Genomic DNA, 17189 nt, shown 5'->3' on the forward strand with positions numbered 1-17189 from the left:
TTTTTCAAGACTTACCTATGTTTTTCTAGTTCGTTGTGTGATGACCTATTAAAAAGAGAAAAGAAATATTAGAGAAAGGATAAATAAACCAAGATTTATAATATTTAAAAGCCAATGCCTGCATAAGTTGCAAAAGAGTTCTCTAAAATACGTATTTAACATGGATTATGAAACAGCGTTTCTTTTAAATTGGTTCACTTTTAGATTCTTCAGGATATCAATTTAATTTCCATGAGTAAACTGTAGGTTTGGGGAGAATTATAATATATTTGCATTTATTAGTGTTCTATACATTCAGAGACAGAAATTAATATTAAAAACTGAGCAGGTTAGTAATAAAAACAGCTCACGAGATTTTTATTGGTGACGAAAAATTATGAGGATGCAGAAAGTGTTTGAGGATCTAAATGGTAACAGGTAAGAGCAAAAAGTACCCAAAAAGCCAGCTTTCAAGCCCATGGAAAAGCAGAAAGAAAAATCAGCAGCTAATCACTGCTGTTGTTGTTGACATCCTAATGGCAACAAAAGAGGAATCCTCTTAATTCTTCTCAGTCTACAAAGAGAAAATAAAACCCAAAAAAATCATAGTCCCTGTACTAACCACAGCAGCATGTTATCCTTTTTCCAATCTATTTGGATTAAAGATATTTTTTTTCTTCTTCAACTAATGCCTCTGTTTCTTTGCCATTAGAAGGCAGCCCTAAATTTTTGGAGGGTTTTTTTTTAACTGATTCAGCTAAAAATATTCATTTTATTTATTTACACAGCTCAGATTAAAAACATTCCTAAAACGAAGTTACTGTTGCTGCTTCAGAACCAGCAATTTTCCGTACTTTCAGTTTTGTCCCACTGCAAACATGCCCAGCACATCAGGATCTAAAGATGCAGAGGCGGTGGCAGCTTTTAGGGCTGGCAGATTATGTCAGAGCAGCTCTGCTGGAGCCTGCTGCAACCCCAGGCTGCAGCTGGGCACGGGGTGCAGAGCGAGGTGCCTTTGTGCAGGACAAGTGCACGGTCCCTGCAGGGAGCAGAGCCATCCCAGGGGGATTAGGGAGCCTTCCTGCACAAATGCTGCCCGTGCCGAGCTGTCCTGCTCTCCCTGCACACACCGAGCTGCTGGATGCTGTGCCTGGGTGTGACTGATGGCAGAACATCACTCTGGCCATAGAGAGGGAAAAAGAAAGCAAAGCTCACACAAGAAACATCCAGTGAACAAACCCACGAGCAACTGATCTCAGGCCAGTGCAGCTGCTGATCCTGCAAGGAACCAAGTGAACTGCCCCTCTGCAGGTAAAACTGAAATGCATACAAGGTTCAGCACTGATGCTAATCCACTCTCACCAGAAAGCATCTCAGTGCTGGTATCAAGACATCAGTTATGTCAACTATTACCTGGCATCTTTTTCTCAAAAGCCTGTGAATTCTTTATGCATTTTTGTTGCATCAAGTGAGCCATGATCAAGTAATGTGTGTATTTCTACAATGCCATTTAAGTGCTCCTGACCAATGCAGCAACGCTACAAGTGTTAAACACATTTTCTGTGCTACATTAATAGGGCAAGGTGGGCTTGGTCATTTGGCTATCTTAAGATGATTTTGTTTTTATATTCTACTCCTACTCTCCCCACAGAGATCAGACTTTCTCCACAATCATTTCTCCACACCAATGTTCACAAAGATTGACAAAGACCATGCTATATCCACCAGTGTTCATGAAAACACATGGAAAACAGACGTTCAGTAGGGAACCATTGCCCCTGAACACCCTCAATGGGCCTGTCAAAGGCACTGTTTGTAGGGAACTTGGGAACCAGAGAGGAAATCCAGGCCGGCCTGGATTCATCCCTATGACATGAACTCCTTGACATTTCTGGCAATTAGACACAAAGGTGAATGCAATCACTCCAACTGGCCCATTCTGAGCTGCCAGTTCCCAGCAGCTCTGGCGAGCACACACAGGGACAGCACAGGAACCACCGGCCAAGAAATTCAGCCTGCACAGAGAATTTTGCTGGGCTGAGAGAAGATGCCACGGGCAGCTGACAGTCCTGCACACAGCACACCTACAGGGCACCTGTGGCACAGGAAGGGTGACCCTGGTGTTCTCCTGAGGTGTGTCCTGCCAGAGCAGCCCTGCAGCACACGGCTGTGGGTGTGCCAGCTGCCAAAGGGAGCAGCAGTGGCCATGTGCCTCTTGGCAGAGCTCTCGGGGACACAAAAGCCGCAGCGATGCCTGCAGTGTGCAAACGTGGGCACCAGCCACACATTTTGGGAGGTGTCAGGGGCCAACCAAGACCCCAACTATCAGACCCTAGGCAGGAACCAAAACCAAGACTCCATTTACCTGAGAATTGCTCCATCTATAGAGCACATTAAATACTCTATTACAGAGCATGACAGGGATTTCTTTAGTTGGGTTTGTTTTCAGAAGAGGCGAACCTCTCTTGAAATACTGGCTTTTATTTCCTTCACTGTCTACAGCACAGTATATTGCAAGAATATCCATCTCCTGCTGTTTATGCAACCTGAAGTGAGGGAAAAAAATTTAAGAACTGGTCTCCACACAACCCAGTACCCTATTTCAAAATGGAGTCTTTTATTACTTCAGTAAATATAAGATGTAGGTCACAACTAATAAGATACGTGTATATATGTATTTATAAGAGAGAGCCAGCTATATGACTGTGGTTTACAGGGAAATGGTGTGTGGAGCCTTTCAAAAACAGCTTCAAGAGAAGGAAGATTTCTGGTGTTTAACTTAGGTTCACTGCACTGAGTTTGTATCTCCACAAAAAGCTTGGGGAAGTCGGGGGTAGCAGTTAGGAAAAAAAGGTTAAAAGGTTCAGATAAAAATAAAGGGGAAAAGCCAACAACAAAAAAAAAAAATCTACAAAATCATAGATTCAGAAGGAAGGGATAAGGAACACTGATGCTTAGACTACACTGTTGATCTAAGACAGCTCTAATATCCCTTTAGCAAATGCCAAGCAGTTCATTGACTATAAATTTTATTTGTGAAGAAATTGTCAAAAGAAGATTTGAAAGAACAAGGAGGAACCAAGGAAATGCAGCCATTGGTCTGCAAGATGCCGTGCTACTTGGCACAGCACACCCCAAAACCATCCCCCTCCACCACTTTCCCTTCCCTTCCCCAAATAAGAATTCCAGGTATCTGATTTCAGCTTTTGGTTGATTCAACATTCAGCAGGCACACCTAAGAAATTTGGACAGGTGCTAACTGAGAGGGCAAGACTAACACAGAAAAGGCAAGGGCCCCTCCACCTCCCCTGCTGCCAGTTTATGGGTGAGCCAGCAGGATCTGGTCACAGGCATGCTAGATTGAGATTTCTCTGTATGCAGGATGCACTGCCTGTTTCAGTATTCAGACAGCTTCCCTACTCCTCCATCCATCTACCCCACCAGACGGGGCATCTGCTCAGCAGGAAGCCAGCAGCTCCTGATAAAAGCAGGGATGTATGGCAATGCTGCTGACATTTATTGCCCTGTGTTAATGGGAGCAGGTCTAGACCGTGACTCACCAATGCGCTTCCAGTTGCCAACGCACTTTAAAGCACTATAGGAAGCAAAGCAGGGTAGGTAACTGTGGCAAGCACACTGCCACAGGTAACCAAGAGCTTGAAACAGTAGCAGCACCTTACCAGTGCCAGGGCTTTCTGGTGCAGGCAGGACTGCCAGGGTGTGATACAGCCCATGTACAGCTCCACCTCAGGTCACGCAGCCATGTGAACTACACTGCCAGCACTTCACCTTTTGTCCAGGCCAAAAAAGTAAGAACAAACAGAACAGGAAGCTTTACAAGGTGCTACACCTTAAGTGTCTGCATCCAGTTCCCACTCCCAGAAGCGCAGGTGTGTAAAAGCACAAAGCTTACACCTGCAGTCTTGTGTGAATGCGACTGCTGTGCAGCTTTTCATTGAAAGGATCCAGATTCACTTCCAGGAAATTCCCTGTCCACATTCTTAACCTGCCGTGGAATGCACCTGAAAACACTGCAGTCCACTCCACAAAGCACAGATAAACCTGAACTCTGCCTATTATTCACTGCTTCTGAGTTGTTTTTTTTCCATTTGTTTCAAACCGGACACATTGCTTACAGCCTGTCAAAGAAACAGCCTGTACCAAATTAATCCACTAAAAATTAATTTTGCATCCTCTTCCTAGCAAAATTTAACCGGTTCTGCAGATTCAGCTGGGATCTGGGAACCAGGCACACTGGCACAGCCCTGATGCAGAGTTCTGGCTCCAGGATCACATTCAAGTTGGTGCTGCCACATGTTTGCAGTGGCCAGGTCTGAACGTACTTCTAATACGGTGGCAATTTGTTTTCCTCAACTGCACAAGCAGTGCAGCTCCCAAACATTGCAGACGTACTGCAGTTCCTTAGGGTGACAGGTCCATGGGTGAAATCTATTATATTGGGACTAAAATGCATTATTTTGAAACTAAATGTGGCTATATCAATTGCTGTCCTAGCTTCAGGAAGGCAAACTGAGAAAGATCTATTGAATTCAAAAATCCAGGTGAAAATTCAGAGGAGCTGTGTCTGCACAGTCTGCTTTGCAGTGTTTCATTCTTGGCCTCTTAAAAAAAAAAAAAAAAGGAAAAATAAAATAAAACAAAAATCAGGACCAGATCCCTAAGCTGCTTAGTGTGGGCACAGAAAAACATCTGAAGAGAGCAAGGGGCTCACTCTGCAGGCCACAGGTTCACCCTCACCATGAGCCAACATCAGAGGAATTTGGACATTAGGCTCTGTTTTTATTTGAAAATCCAAATGCCGCTTTCATCTTTTTTCTGCATATAACCCTTTGCCAGAACACAGCACGAAATACATGTCTATTTATATAACATATGAGCAAAAATATTAATTAATTAATAGACACAGAAGATATATTTATAAACCGGCATTTATTTTGCTCCCTCTCCTTCAATAAACCAGCTCCTAAATTAACAGGCCAAACACACTGCATCACCGACATTCAATTCCTTTCTCTGAAAGTAAATTTAACTGTGACCTCAGTAGACTGGCATCTAACACTAAGATTTTGCTTTGCATTTTACCTTATTTCTGACCCTTTCACAGCGAAGCAGCTGCCTGAGCTCCCTGGTGCATAGGCAGACACACACCTCAAACCCACACACAGCTCAAGGTACCCAACACCTGGCGAGTGTCACTGCAGCCAGGGCAGGAGAAAGCCCAGTTGTCTGCAGGATTGCATGTTCCTCTGTAAGAGTGCTTTGCCTTGTGAGCAAACGTCACCAAATTTCAGATTTGTGTCGCATTCCTCCTCGGAACATCGCATACGTGTCACCTATCTGTTTCTCTGGAGCAAAAACCAGGCTTGACTTTTGAATATTTGCTATTAACATTTCCAAGGTACAACAGCAATAAATCCAGCTCTTTGTTTTATGCCTTTTTTTAATTCTAAGTACACCTTAACAAGAATTAATAGGCTGCATGGCACTGCTTTAGGAACTACATACAGCCACTGCTCTGCGGAGACATTTATTATACTGTAGTCAAGTACCTGATAAGTATGATTGTAATAAGATGTGACCTAGGTTTACCTCCCTGCAAAAGATAATATTGTGGCTTTCTCTAATCTCTGTCCTCTTTGCAAAACAAGAATCCAATTTCATTTGCCAGAGGATTTTGGTCAAAATTACTGGGGGGAAACAAGTCTGAATCTCAGCTGAGGACATGGTATGAACAGCAAACCAGAAAGAAAACAAAGCAGTTTGGTTTGTGTGACATGGGAAAGGGCACATCACAGGAAACTGAGAAGAAAACATGTAAGATCAAGACATTTTAATGTGCAAGTGAAACAGAAATGGCTAAAAACCGTGTCTGATTGCTACCAATAACACCGAGAATATTATTTATCAACAAACTGCTAACAACCACTTTCAATTTTGATTCAAAGCTAACAGTGGACAAAGCAAAACTGTTAAAATCCTACAGTGGACAGAAAGCTTCTAGATTTTGGTTAATTAAACGTAATTCTGCTGGTATTTTTCCCTGCACGAATCGAAACCTGCCAGAATTACTTCTCACTCAACTGCAGTCAAGAGGCCAGCAAGCTTTTAGCCCAGACCCGAGCATCCTGTCCGAAGGGCCGGCAGCCTCCTGCCCCTTCTGCTGCGGCTCTGGGCCTCGCCAGCCATCCACAAGGGATGGAGGTCTCATCCTACAGTTTCTTTCATGAACATCACCAGCACCTCAGCAGAGGAAGGAGGGGTCCATCAGCGCCCTTGCTGAAGCCCAGGGCAGCTGGAATCCATCCCTGCTCGTCGCCCAGCCCGCGGCGCCCGGCCAGCACACCTGTGCTACACGGGGTATGCTCTTCCCCCCAAAGGCAGGCACACGGGGGGGAAAACACAGAACAAAGAAGAGTACAGCATGCCAGCCTTCCTCACATCTGACAGTTTTTCTCCTCCTCCCCTCTTTTCTGATTTTCCAAGAATAAGTAGATGTTTTTCATGCTTTTCTATATGTATACCTCATAAGGCATGAAAAAAACCAACATATGTGCACATATACATCTCTCACTTTTTAATTTGATCAGATGCTGCAAGCAGCAGGATACAAAAATAGATAATGAAAACAACAATGCCCCTGCAGATATGAAATGTGCAGTTAGCTGCTCCTTTCCTACTCCTCCAACCTTAAGTAAGTATTTTTAATCCAGAAAAACAATGAAATAATAAGGCATGAATTTCAGACATGTATGCAATCTCCTGTATGCAATCAGATGCCGCCCTGCATCTAATGCTCCAAACCCAATGAGTCTGGAAAATGGTTAAAGTGGAACAATATGGACAAACACTTTGTTTGGTGGTTCACATCACCCACGACCACTCCAGAACCTCTGAACTTTGGCCAGTCGTCTCCCTCTGTTAATCTTTGAGTTGCTTAGGAAGAATTAACCGTGTTTCCAAAAATCCACTCTAGTCTGGGGCTCGGCCCCTATAGCCTCTAAGCTCCAAATAATAATAAAACAGTGATGCTGGTGTACATCATGAATTTTTCCCTGCATATGTAAATTTGGGGATAATTTCTCCCCTGAAAATCGAAGTATGCAGGCAAATGTGAGCAACAATTGCTGGACACGGGTATAAAGCCCATAAGGACAATGCAGAGGTACCCACAGGGCCCTGCTGCTGCCCCTCTGTCCCTGAAGGAACAGGGAGCTGCATTAAACTCATGTCCCTCTGCTTTCCACACTGGCCAGCAAGCCTGGTACCCGTGCTGAACCAAACCAGCCGCTGTCCCAGCAGTGTCTGCACTGGACACCATTCTCTGACAAGCACTGTCCTGTCCTGTAACACACATGACCCATCCCTCATCTCATCACTGCAGCTAGGAGAAAATAAAGTGTGAGTAAATGTACACATTGCAAGATGGCATTTTTGAAGGTTGCCACTACTACAGAGTGAGAATCAGAACAACACACTGAACAATAAATAAATACAAATCTGCAGGTAGAAAGAAAAGCAGGAAGGTAACTGCAAGTGGATGTGTGTGCCTCAACTTCAATAACACTAGCAAATCTGTAACCAGAAATCTTTTAATTCTGCTGTATTTGATAGATTACAAATCCTCTCCTAAAAACTCCTGAAAGCAGCTTACAATTCAGACAAATAATTATTTTGCAGCAGATGACAAGAACCCTAAGAACGGAAACGATGGAATAATAGCTCTGTAAGTAACACTGATTTCTTGAATGCAAGAGACAGACAAGAAATCTGTACAACTCAAGGAGCAATTTACAGCTGGAAAACTTATGAAATGTGTTTTGATTTTTTTTAAAGGCAGTGAGCATACTTTATATGAAAATAATTAAAAATCTTAAGGAGCAAAGTGTCTCAGGACACAAGACACTCCTCCCACTCCTGATGACTTTCTCTTTTAAAATGAACTGACTGTCTTCTCATGCTCCACGATGAGACAAAGAATTCAACTAAAACTAAAACCAAAGTAATACTGCAATTACCAGCCCCCAAAATGGTTGCCTTGCTCGGAGCAGGGGCATGGGGACACAATTTGCTCCCCCTCAGTAATCCTCGAGACACACTGCTCGGCCGCAGCAGGCACCACCAGGGCGCTCAGCAGCTCGTGTTTCTGCTCAAGGAGGGTGTTCGTCAGCTTTTGATTTCGGTTTGCACCTCCGGTGCCCCACGAGCAGCTCCGGCCCGTCTGCCGGGCACCTCCCCAGCACCATCCGACCCAGGCGCAGGATGCCCGCTGGAGCAGCGAGAGCGGGCCCGCCGAGACTCGCTGCTCCTTCGGAAAACAAGTCACGTGCAAAGCAAGTTCATTTTAGGCTATTCTACAGGAGCCACCATCCAGCATGACCATGCAGAGCGGAGCCTGCGCTGGGGAGAGCATCGCTGCCCCGGGACGAAGCAGGCCCAGCAGGGCACGGTCCTCGGTCCTCTCCGGAGCAGCCCTGGAAGAGCAGAGCAGGCAGAGCAGGCAGAGCCCAGGGCTGGGCTCGCTCCTGGCCAGGGGCCGGCAGCGTCCCCGTAAGACAGACAGCCTCCCGCACGTACACAGCCGCTGCCCGAGCAGCAAACAAAGCTGCAGAGCCTGCGCACAGCAGCGCTCGGCTGGTGCCATCGCAGCGCAGGTAGCGGCTGCGGGGCAACAACAGAACCGAGAGGCGGATGGGCGAAGACCGGGATAAACAACGACCGAGCCGCGCACCCCGGCGGATCTGCGTGCGGCGGCCGGGCGGAAGGGCCGGCGAGCCGGCGCTGCAGCACGGCCCGCGGGGAGGTCCAGCTCGCTCCGGCACCTCCTCACCCCGTACGTCCCGGAGAGGCCGGAGGGCGGGCGGAGTGTCCCCCCCCGCCGCCCCGCACACGCTCCCGCCCCGGAGCCCAGCGCCGCCGCAACCGGAGGCTGCATCTGCTCCGGCTGCCATGGGGGAGGCGGCCGGCTCGCTGCCCGTGGTTTATAAATGAACGCCGGGGGGAAATTAGGTGCCATGCAAAGAGAAATCTGGGTGGCGATTATGGTGTTTAGGTCTGCAGCAAAAGCCGCTGTCGGCGAGCGCGGAGCAGAAGGAGCGATGAGGGCGGATGGGTCTGAAGTGCAGTGAGTACTAAGGAGATGGTGTACGCGTGGCAGTGTTTATATGAGAGATCAAAACAGAGCCAAGCCCATCCAGGGGAAAAATGGCGACTACCGGGATGGGGGAAACTGAGACACTGGATTAGTTATTATTTTTCATAAATGTATGCGCTGCACATAAGCTAGACACATTGGAAAAGCTGACGATTCATTCTGAAAAAGCGGTGCGTCTATTACCTGTTATTCTGGGATTTTCTGGCCATGGTGCCTGCCTTTGTTTTCTTTCTGGAATAGTCACTATCGAAGGGTAACACTGATGCATAGCCATGTTCTGCTTCTAGGGACAAAGTCAGCATTAGTGGCAATATATTTTTTTCCATGCAATTTTTTCCTCCTTTGCAGGAACGCTAGGGTAAAGAACAGAATTTTTTCCAGTTGATTTGTTTGGATTTTATTCTGGCATCTCTTAAAGAAGCGAGACCAAAAAAAAAACCAAAAACATAACTCGGTAAACCAAAGGAAAAAAAAAAAAAAAAACAACACCGAAGTGTCGAAATTAGGAGGATTATTGGAGTGCACATTAAAAACGAGGCGGATCATGCAAACCCTTGTCACGCTGCGCTGGGGGAGGGGAGCTGCCATACAATCACCGACTGCCACACACGGAGCGGCGAGAGGGATCCTGAGCGCTGCCGCACGCACCGTCCCCATCCGGGGCGGCACAAACAGCCCCCTTCTGGCTTGCTTGGGGGGGTTATATTTTTAAAAAAAGCCAAGATCCGAGCAGCGATGCTCCCCCAGCGCGGTGCCGCTGGCGCAGCCCGGGTCCCCCCCGGGCAGGTGCGGGCTCGGGGCCGCTGCCCCGGCCCGGCCGCCGCACAACAAAGGCCGAGAGCGGCTGGGAGCGCCTGCGGGTGCCTGACCGACTGCCCGCCTGCGCCCTGTACCTCGGTCTCTTCGCTCCAAGTACTCGGCCGCTTCCAGGAGGATTAACAGGGAGTTCAATTCCATGGCTGCCCGTCCCGAGCCCCCCGCGCCGAGTTCACGCGCGGGGACTCCCGAGCCCCCGGTTTTAAGGCACCTCGCTCAACCTACATTTGACACACAGCGGACGGGCAGCCCGCGCAGCCAATGGCGAGCGGCGCACGGCCGCGGGGCGGGACGTAAGGACGCGGCCGGGCCAATCGACGGCCAGAGCCCCCCCCCCCCGTCCGGGCAGGGGATGTTGACAGATCCCCGCCGCCCGCGCTCATTGGCTGCCCGTGTAGTAACAATTTAGAAGCCGAAGCTTAGCAACAGCACGTGGTGGCCCGGCCCCCTCGCCCGATCATTGGCTGTTTCCTTGCATGTTAAGAAGGCCGGAGTCGCCCATTGGTGCGCGGGGCGCCATGCAAATGAGGGCGGAGAAGGGGGCCAATGGGGCGGGAGGCGCGTGCCGCGCGGCGGGAGGCGGGGAGAGAGGCGCGGGCAGCCAATGGGCGGCAGGGGGCGTGGCGTTGCCGTGAGGAAGAGGTAGGCGGAGGGCGGTGCCGCAGGAGGCTCCGCCCCCTCACACGCGCCGGGTGGGACGCGCCGGGCGGGCACGGGGCAAGCGTGAGGGAAAACGGGAAAACGGGAAAAGGCCGGGGAGGCGGCGGAGCTGCCCGTCAGGGACGGCATGGCAGGAAAGGAACGGGGACGAAAAACACGGTACAAACGGGACGCCGGAGAGGCTGTGAAAATGTGCCTGGCACGCGCATCCTTGACCCCTTGCGGTGCGCAGGCGAGAGAGGAAGACGGCAGCGCTGTAAACACACGCACAGGGAGGAAAGAGAATCACTAAACTCTGCACAATGGCCTAACCTGCTGAAAAAGAGAAACAGTGGGAAGCTCTCAGAAATGCAGCCAGAGTTCCTGCCAGCCCTCCAGCCCTTGCCAGCATATTCAGCTGCCTTTCGTCATCTGGATACACAGAAGCCGTGTACCAGAATAGCCTGGCTCCCGGCGCACAGGCTGAGCAGGAAGAGCTCAGCACCTTTCCTGTCCACACCATCCTCTTTGCGCTGCTAACTCTGCATCCTTATCTCAGATAGCTGCTGCACAGCTGTTGCCTAAAACGGGTTGGTTTTAACACGAGCGAGTGTAGTTTTAAAATTTGCATATTTTAAGCTGTGCTGTGATCACACATTGGTACATCTTCAGGCCAAAAGTGCTGAAGCCTGTAATCAGTCCTCCTGCAGGATTGCACTTGGGCACACAATTGGTCCCATTGGTTTTAATTGGACTGTTTAGGTAACAGCTATCCAGCATAAAGGGTGGATGCAGAGTGTTGTCCTGTGTGTTTGTTCCTTGGCAAAAGATGTCAGCCAGAGTTTCCTTTTAAGAGGATAATAGCGATTCAGATTAAAACAAGGATTATGGTTTACTGTTTCTACAGCATTGTGGTAAAGCCACATATACATTACACCTGATCTTGTATTAGTCTGTATCTTGTTGCCCCAGATGCACAGGTGTAATGTGGCTCTTGAACACTGCTGAAACACAGATCACATTTTACTGCCATTTGGTCCAGGCACCAGGGATAAGAGAAAATACAAGGCAGTGAAGAAAGCAGCTTTGTGATTGTAGTTTAAGAAAATTTTGTATTTCTTTAGGAAAAGTCTGAGTGACTATGAATTACAAGGCAGAACGGAATTTGGTGCATAGATTGCAAAGGTAAAAAAAATTGCTGTAACATTTTCCACTTGCTGCTTGAACTGTTGAAATCCTGCTGCAAGTGGGTGAGACAGTACAGTTTTTACTGTAAAGCCATTGAACCTTGTGGCAGTTTTGCTGTTAACTGGAAGTAGGTTTAGACACTACTTGACATTGCCTTCTGTTACGAAACAGCATGAAACCATATATGCACAGGTCTGCTTTGTCCACACAGGAAAGAAAGTTCCCTTTGCCTGACACATGCGTAGGGCACTTCACGTGGAAGATGCAAAGATGCGCAGATAAGGCATCACTGTTCTCTACTGCATCCACAGCAGTACCTCAGATCTTCAGAACACCTACATTTGTGTGTTAGTGTGCAGCTCTAAATGATCTTAAAGTGCCGTGTACACATGCTGTGGACTCAGTCATACATCCAGAAAGGCAGATGAATGTGCTAGGTATGTAGGTGCTTGTGCGAAAGCCCAGGATTCAGGTACAGCTTTACTGAGGCTCTGAATGCCGAAAGCTCTGCCCCACCACACTGTAAGCACACCATTTCACCTGGAAAAAAACTCTGGAAACACAGGGGTATAACAAACACTGCACAAGACTGGGCTTCAGGAGGGTACACAGGCCGAGCTGAGCACCCTGCCCAGCACTGCCCTCACCAGACGCTCCTTGGAGCTTGGAGTGATCCGACTGCTGAGCTGAAGCCACCCTCAGCCTCCCCTGCACTACCCAGTACCCAAACTCAGCACCCCTAACCACTCCCGAGGTAAAAACCATTGCTCTCTCTGCTTTCAAATGTGGACAGAAGTACTTGGAAGACAGTTGTGTAAGGAGATGGAGCACAACTTCACATTGATACTGGCACTTTCCAGGGCCTTGTGCCTCCACACTTCACTGCATGAAAGGGCTGCTTTGGTAAGTGAGGAACCACTGAAGCCAGCTGGACTATGTGCAGCAGAAAGTGTTGTGTGAAACAGGGGCCAGTGCCATCACAAAAGGCACCTGGTCTCTGATCATGGTGGCTCTCAGCCTCAGGAGTCATAACCTGTATTAGTCTGCTGGAACTGTAAGTGTGTATGTAACCCCACACACTCACAGAGCTCCTGCTGATCAAATCCAGGGTAAATCCACACACATTTGAGAAGGACAGGGCTGGCTCATACCTGGCAACCACCGATACACATTTACCCGTAGTTGCACTGAAGAAGCAACACAGCAACAACATGTTAGTGCTGAGAAGTTTTATCAAGATGATTTCTCCTAGGGGTGAACTCAACAGAGTCCTTCTCAGGAGGCACCACAAAAGCTTTTAAAATACCTAGAAGGAATCGTTCTGGATCTGGTTTTATTTGTGCCAGGGAACCAGGACTAGTTTTGGTGGTGTCAGCGTGGGTGCAGAGGTGTAGAATGGGTGTGAAAGAAGATCAACCAAATTACTTTAAGAACTGAAGGACAGGCTCTAAGATAGATGTGTGCTCGAAGGCTTTGCAGATTTGTGTCTCTAAATAGCTTTCTTCCATTTCTACAAGCGAGCAGCAGGAACAGCTGAGTGCTAAAGAAACAGCTGGCCTTCAGTGATAAGGGGTAGCTGTCACTTCATGGTGAAGTTTGAAAAACTTTGTATTTAGAAGCAGAAGGGAGAGCCATCAGCAGCCGCACCCAAAAACCTGAGCTGTTTTGCAGTTTCTTTGCCGCCTGCACTTGGTGATTGGAATGGTAATATTTACAACTTTAAATGTTACAGTGTCTTTCTTTTCCAAAATCTGTCCTGTGGCATGACTTGGCATGTAAGATCAGTGACATCAGAATTGTTGACTACCCCAGGCTGTGGTGAGGGCAGAGATCTGAAGCTGATGATCAATAATTCAAGAAACTTCATCCACTATTTCCCACGTATGGCCCAAAAGAAATAATTAGACCTACCCTGCTTTTCAGATTTGGCTCATTGTTTCTGCTGCATGTTTCTTTCTTTCTTTTATCTTTTAAAATTCCATACTACATCATATCTCTGTGTCCAGAGATAAGTCCTTCACTGTGCCTTGGACTCCATCCCTCTGTTTTCTTCGGTGTTGCAAGGTTTAAGTAATTAGCAAAGACTAACTCGTCTGCCCACATAGGAGAGGATCTGTGCTCAGGGCTGGCACTGACAAGTTTCATCTCCCTGACTCAGTATCTCAAATTCCATTTATTCCTCATCTTACCTGTGATTCAGATAATGAACTCTGTTTCCTAGATACAGAAACCAAAACACCTGAAAGTTGAATGTGGAATTTTGGAGGAAGTTTCAAAAGTAACAATTTTGTCAGTGCCCAAGCCCATTTTGAGACATTCTGATTGTATTTACTCTGCCAAGTAAAGCAGTTCTCCAACCCTGATCTCAAATGGCAGGTGCACTGCACTGCATCTGCTCAGCCCTGTGTCTAGACTGCTACTGGTGCACGTGTGGCTTTTAGTCATCACTTTATTTTATGTGTGGTTTACTTTAAGTTTGGGGTGGTTTCTCTAAGTTCACAGTGCCTGAAGATGGGGGCAGCCCATCAGAAAGCTACTTTCACACCTTGAAGCTGAGGTTACATGACATGAAGATATGTGGGGTGTCGGGGTCATTGAGTTGCTACTGCAGTGTTGAGGAACTGTGTCCTGTGAAGGAGTCGTGTCTGTGCAACCTCATCCCATGAGCTTTCTGGGTTGGTCCTCGACCTCTCATACCCCTTCAGCTGCACCCAGGCGTTGGCTTGGAGAGGATCCTTGGTCCAAGGATCACAACAACAAATAGTATGGATACTGTGGATTCCTGGGGACCTGAGTGGCTTCCATGCATTTGGTGGGCTCTCTGTGTGAAGCTCACTAGTCCAGCTTGCTGTCTGGCCTTGACCAGTTGTTTGCTGCAGTGTTTGAATCACCAGCTTTCCCAAAACAATTGAATTTTTCCTGATTTTGCTTGGGATTTAGTACAGGCTTATGTACACACATGCTTGAAAGCCAAATCTAAAAAGAAAAAGTACTTCAAACTGAATTCCAGTCCCTTGTAATGTTCTTTTCATGTTAATTGCTGTTATTTTAAAAGACAACATTTGTATCTTAGTGTCCTTGAGAGTTTGGCTGCAGGGAGCTCGCATGCCCCTCTCCACCAGCGCTCCCTGACCAGAGAGACGCACAGTGTCCTGATGCCAGGCCCTGCAGCCATTCCTCTGAGCAGGCATGAAATTATTCTTAACTGACTGAAGTGAAGCATGGATTGAAAAGCTTGAGAGACACTGCTTTACTCCATCATCCTGCTCTGTCTAAACCGTGCCTGGCAATTTTAAATACTGTCATCCCAAAAATTCCCTCTGACACTGCCGCACTGAAAGTGCTTTACAGGAGGCAGTGGTATTGCTGCTTTCATTTTAAAAGACAAAAAAGAAATGAGATGGGGCAAAACAACTGACCAGTACCACTGAGCAAAGGCAGGGCAAGGGCTGGAAGGATGGCTGGGCATCCCAGTGCCCAGTCTGGCTTGTATGGCATTATGGTATACTGCAGAGTAAGGATTTGTTATGTTATTTCAGATCTGAATCTCAGAGATGTCATGGCCTTATTACATTCCCTTGGTGTAGGAAAAAGGCTTTGTATTGCATTAATCTTCCACAAGGGGCCTTGTGTACACTTGTATTGCATTAAGCTTCCACAAAATATAGAGACTAGTGCAGTGCAAAGAGGCTTTGAAGAAATCATGGCTCAGACCCACTTTGTTAGAGTGCTTCTGGGGGCATGGGCATCTGCCTGAGGTCACTGCTTGAATGAGCTTGCAAATTAAACATTTCTCCTTTAGCTGATAAAATCAGGCCTTCTTGTTGGGTGACTTTGACACAAGCACATAATATAGAAGTAAAAGAATATTCCACCTCACTGTGATCATCTTCTAAGCTGCCTTGATGCTTAGCACCCTGCTGCAGTCCAGGACAGACAGAGAAACAGAGCGGGGCTGTGCATTTGTGCTACCAAACTGAGCTGAAACCAGCCTGCCTGTAGCAAACAGATTGTTCACTAAAGGAGGGAGGAAGCTGTGAGCTTTATGAATAAAATCAGGTAGTGGTAACACAGTCTCAATTACATCTATCCTTTAAATGTAAAAAATAGCATTTTCTTACCCAAGGTACCTGTGTCCTGTGTATCTGTCAGCCATGACTTTGGAGTTATAGGAAGAAGCCCCAGTGAATTTGTATTGGTTTTTGGCGTGAAAATCCATCCAGATATGGAAGAATGAGTTCATGCCTCCTATGGAGACCTACAAAGTAGTTAGCAGCCATTAATTTATAGTATATTCATTACAGGGGAGGAACCAAGAAAGAAAAAAATATATTTACAAATTTAAGCATGGAGATTTCTCACCTGGGTGCTTGGAAATGCAAAATCTACTGAGATTTAATCTGGGTGAATCAGTTAATGAAATGAGAAGGCAATTAGAACTCTACCTGAGATGTCTTTCCATAAACCCATTCTCCAGGAGCCAAGTGCATGCATGCCTATATGAGAGAACAGGTTTTATCAGAGGACAGATATCTGTAATATATTAATAGGGCTGCAGCAATTATGTATGCAAATTGTTGAGTTCTGTTGCCAGTAGGGAAAAAATAATACCTAATGTGGCTGATGCAAATCTGCTGCCAGCCATAGGATCCTATCATTTGTATCAGCTGTGATGGAACCAAGTGAATCTGTGGTGGGAAGATTGCAGACACATCCCATATTGTACAGTAATGGCAATACTCTGCATTTCTATAGCCTGTCCAACTCACTCATTTTAGATTGCTTAGTCAAGATTTTTCCAGTTCAGGCATTTAATAGATATTAATAATTAGGCAAATAAAATGCTGTTCAGCTGAATGAGGGAGGAATCAGTATTGATCCTGGGCCTCATGCTGCTGGTATAGTTGGGCCAGTATTATCATGGTGGAGATAAGAGAGCTCGTCCATCAATACACACGTTTGAGAGAAGATCAAAACAGCCCAGGTGGTAAATAACCTGGACACTTGCCTGCAGGACCTAAAATTAGAGATCAGCACAAAGACTTGGCAGATGAATACTCAGCAGATGCTGTCTTATCTCTCTATTTGTTTTGGAAGATTGGGGCTCTCCCAAAACATGTTGAAATCAATTTGTATCTTCTCCTGTATTTCAATAGGCTATGCACTAGTCTCTAATCAGTTGTGGGCCTAATCAAATGATTTTTCTCATTGCCAGCTAATTACTCCTATGGAGACATGAAACTGAATGTTAGATGAGCACACTGTAGGAACTGTATCTATACCGTATGGTTTAGAATAAAAAATTATGTGCTTGATTTCACACTGTCTTATAGTCTCTTATTCCACCTAAAACAAGGACAATTTCCCACTCTTTTATTGGTATTAATACAGAAAC

At 46.7% G+C, this 17189-nt stretch overlaps 1 protein-coding gene across 5 annotated transcripts in view; it reads right to left on the minus strand.

The window, feature by feature from the left end:
- Positions 1-16288, minus strand: part of MXD4 (MAX dimerization protein 4) — a 44461-nt gene extending 28173 nt beyond the window's left edge. The window contains exons 1-3 of one of the 5 annotated variants that reach the window (XM_068188487.1): positions 16157-16288; positions 15916-16042; positions 16-45 (exon numbers count right to left, since the gene is read on the minus strand). In XM_068188487.1, the coding sequence (XP_068044588.1) occupies positions 16-45; positions 15916-16037 (152 nt within the window). In that variant the 5' untranslated portion in view covers positions 16038-16042; positions 16157-16288. Of the gene's footprint in view, positions 1-15; positions 46-9334; positions 9435-10044; positions 10187-15915; positions 16043-16156 lie in introns of those variants that run through there. The other 4 variants (XM_068188483.1, XM_068188482.1, XM_068188486.1 and 1 more) reach the window with 4 other exon arrangements.
- Positions 16289-17189: the final 901 nt, after the last annotated feature.

Source organism: Anomalospiza imberbis, chromosome 4 (genome assembly GCF_031753505.1).
Source record: "Anomalospiza imberbis isolate Cuckoo-Finch-1a 21T00152 chromosome 4, ASM3175350v1, whole genome shotgun sequence".
Lineage (NCBI taxonomy): Eukaryota > Metazoa > Chordata > Aves > Passeriformes > Viduidae > Anomalospiza > Anomalospiza imberbis.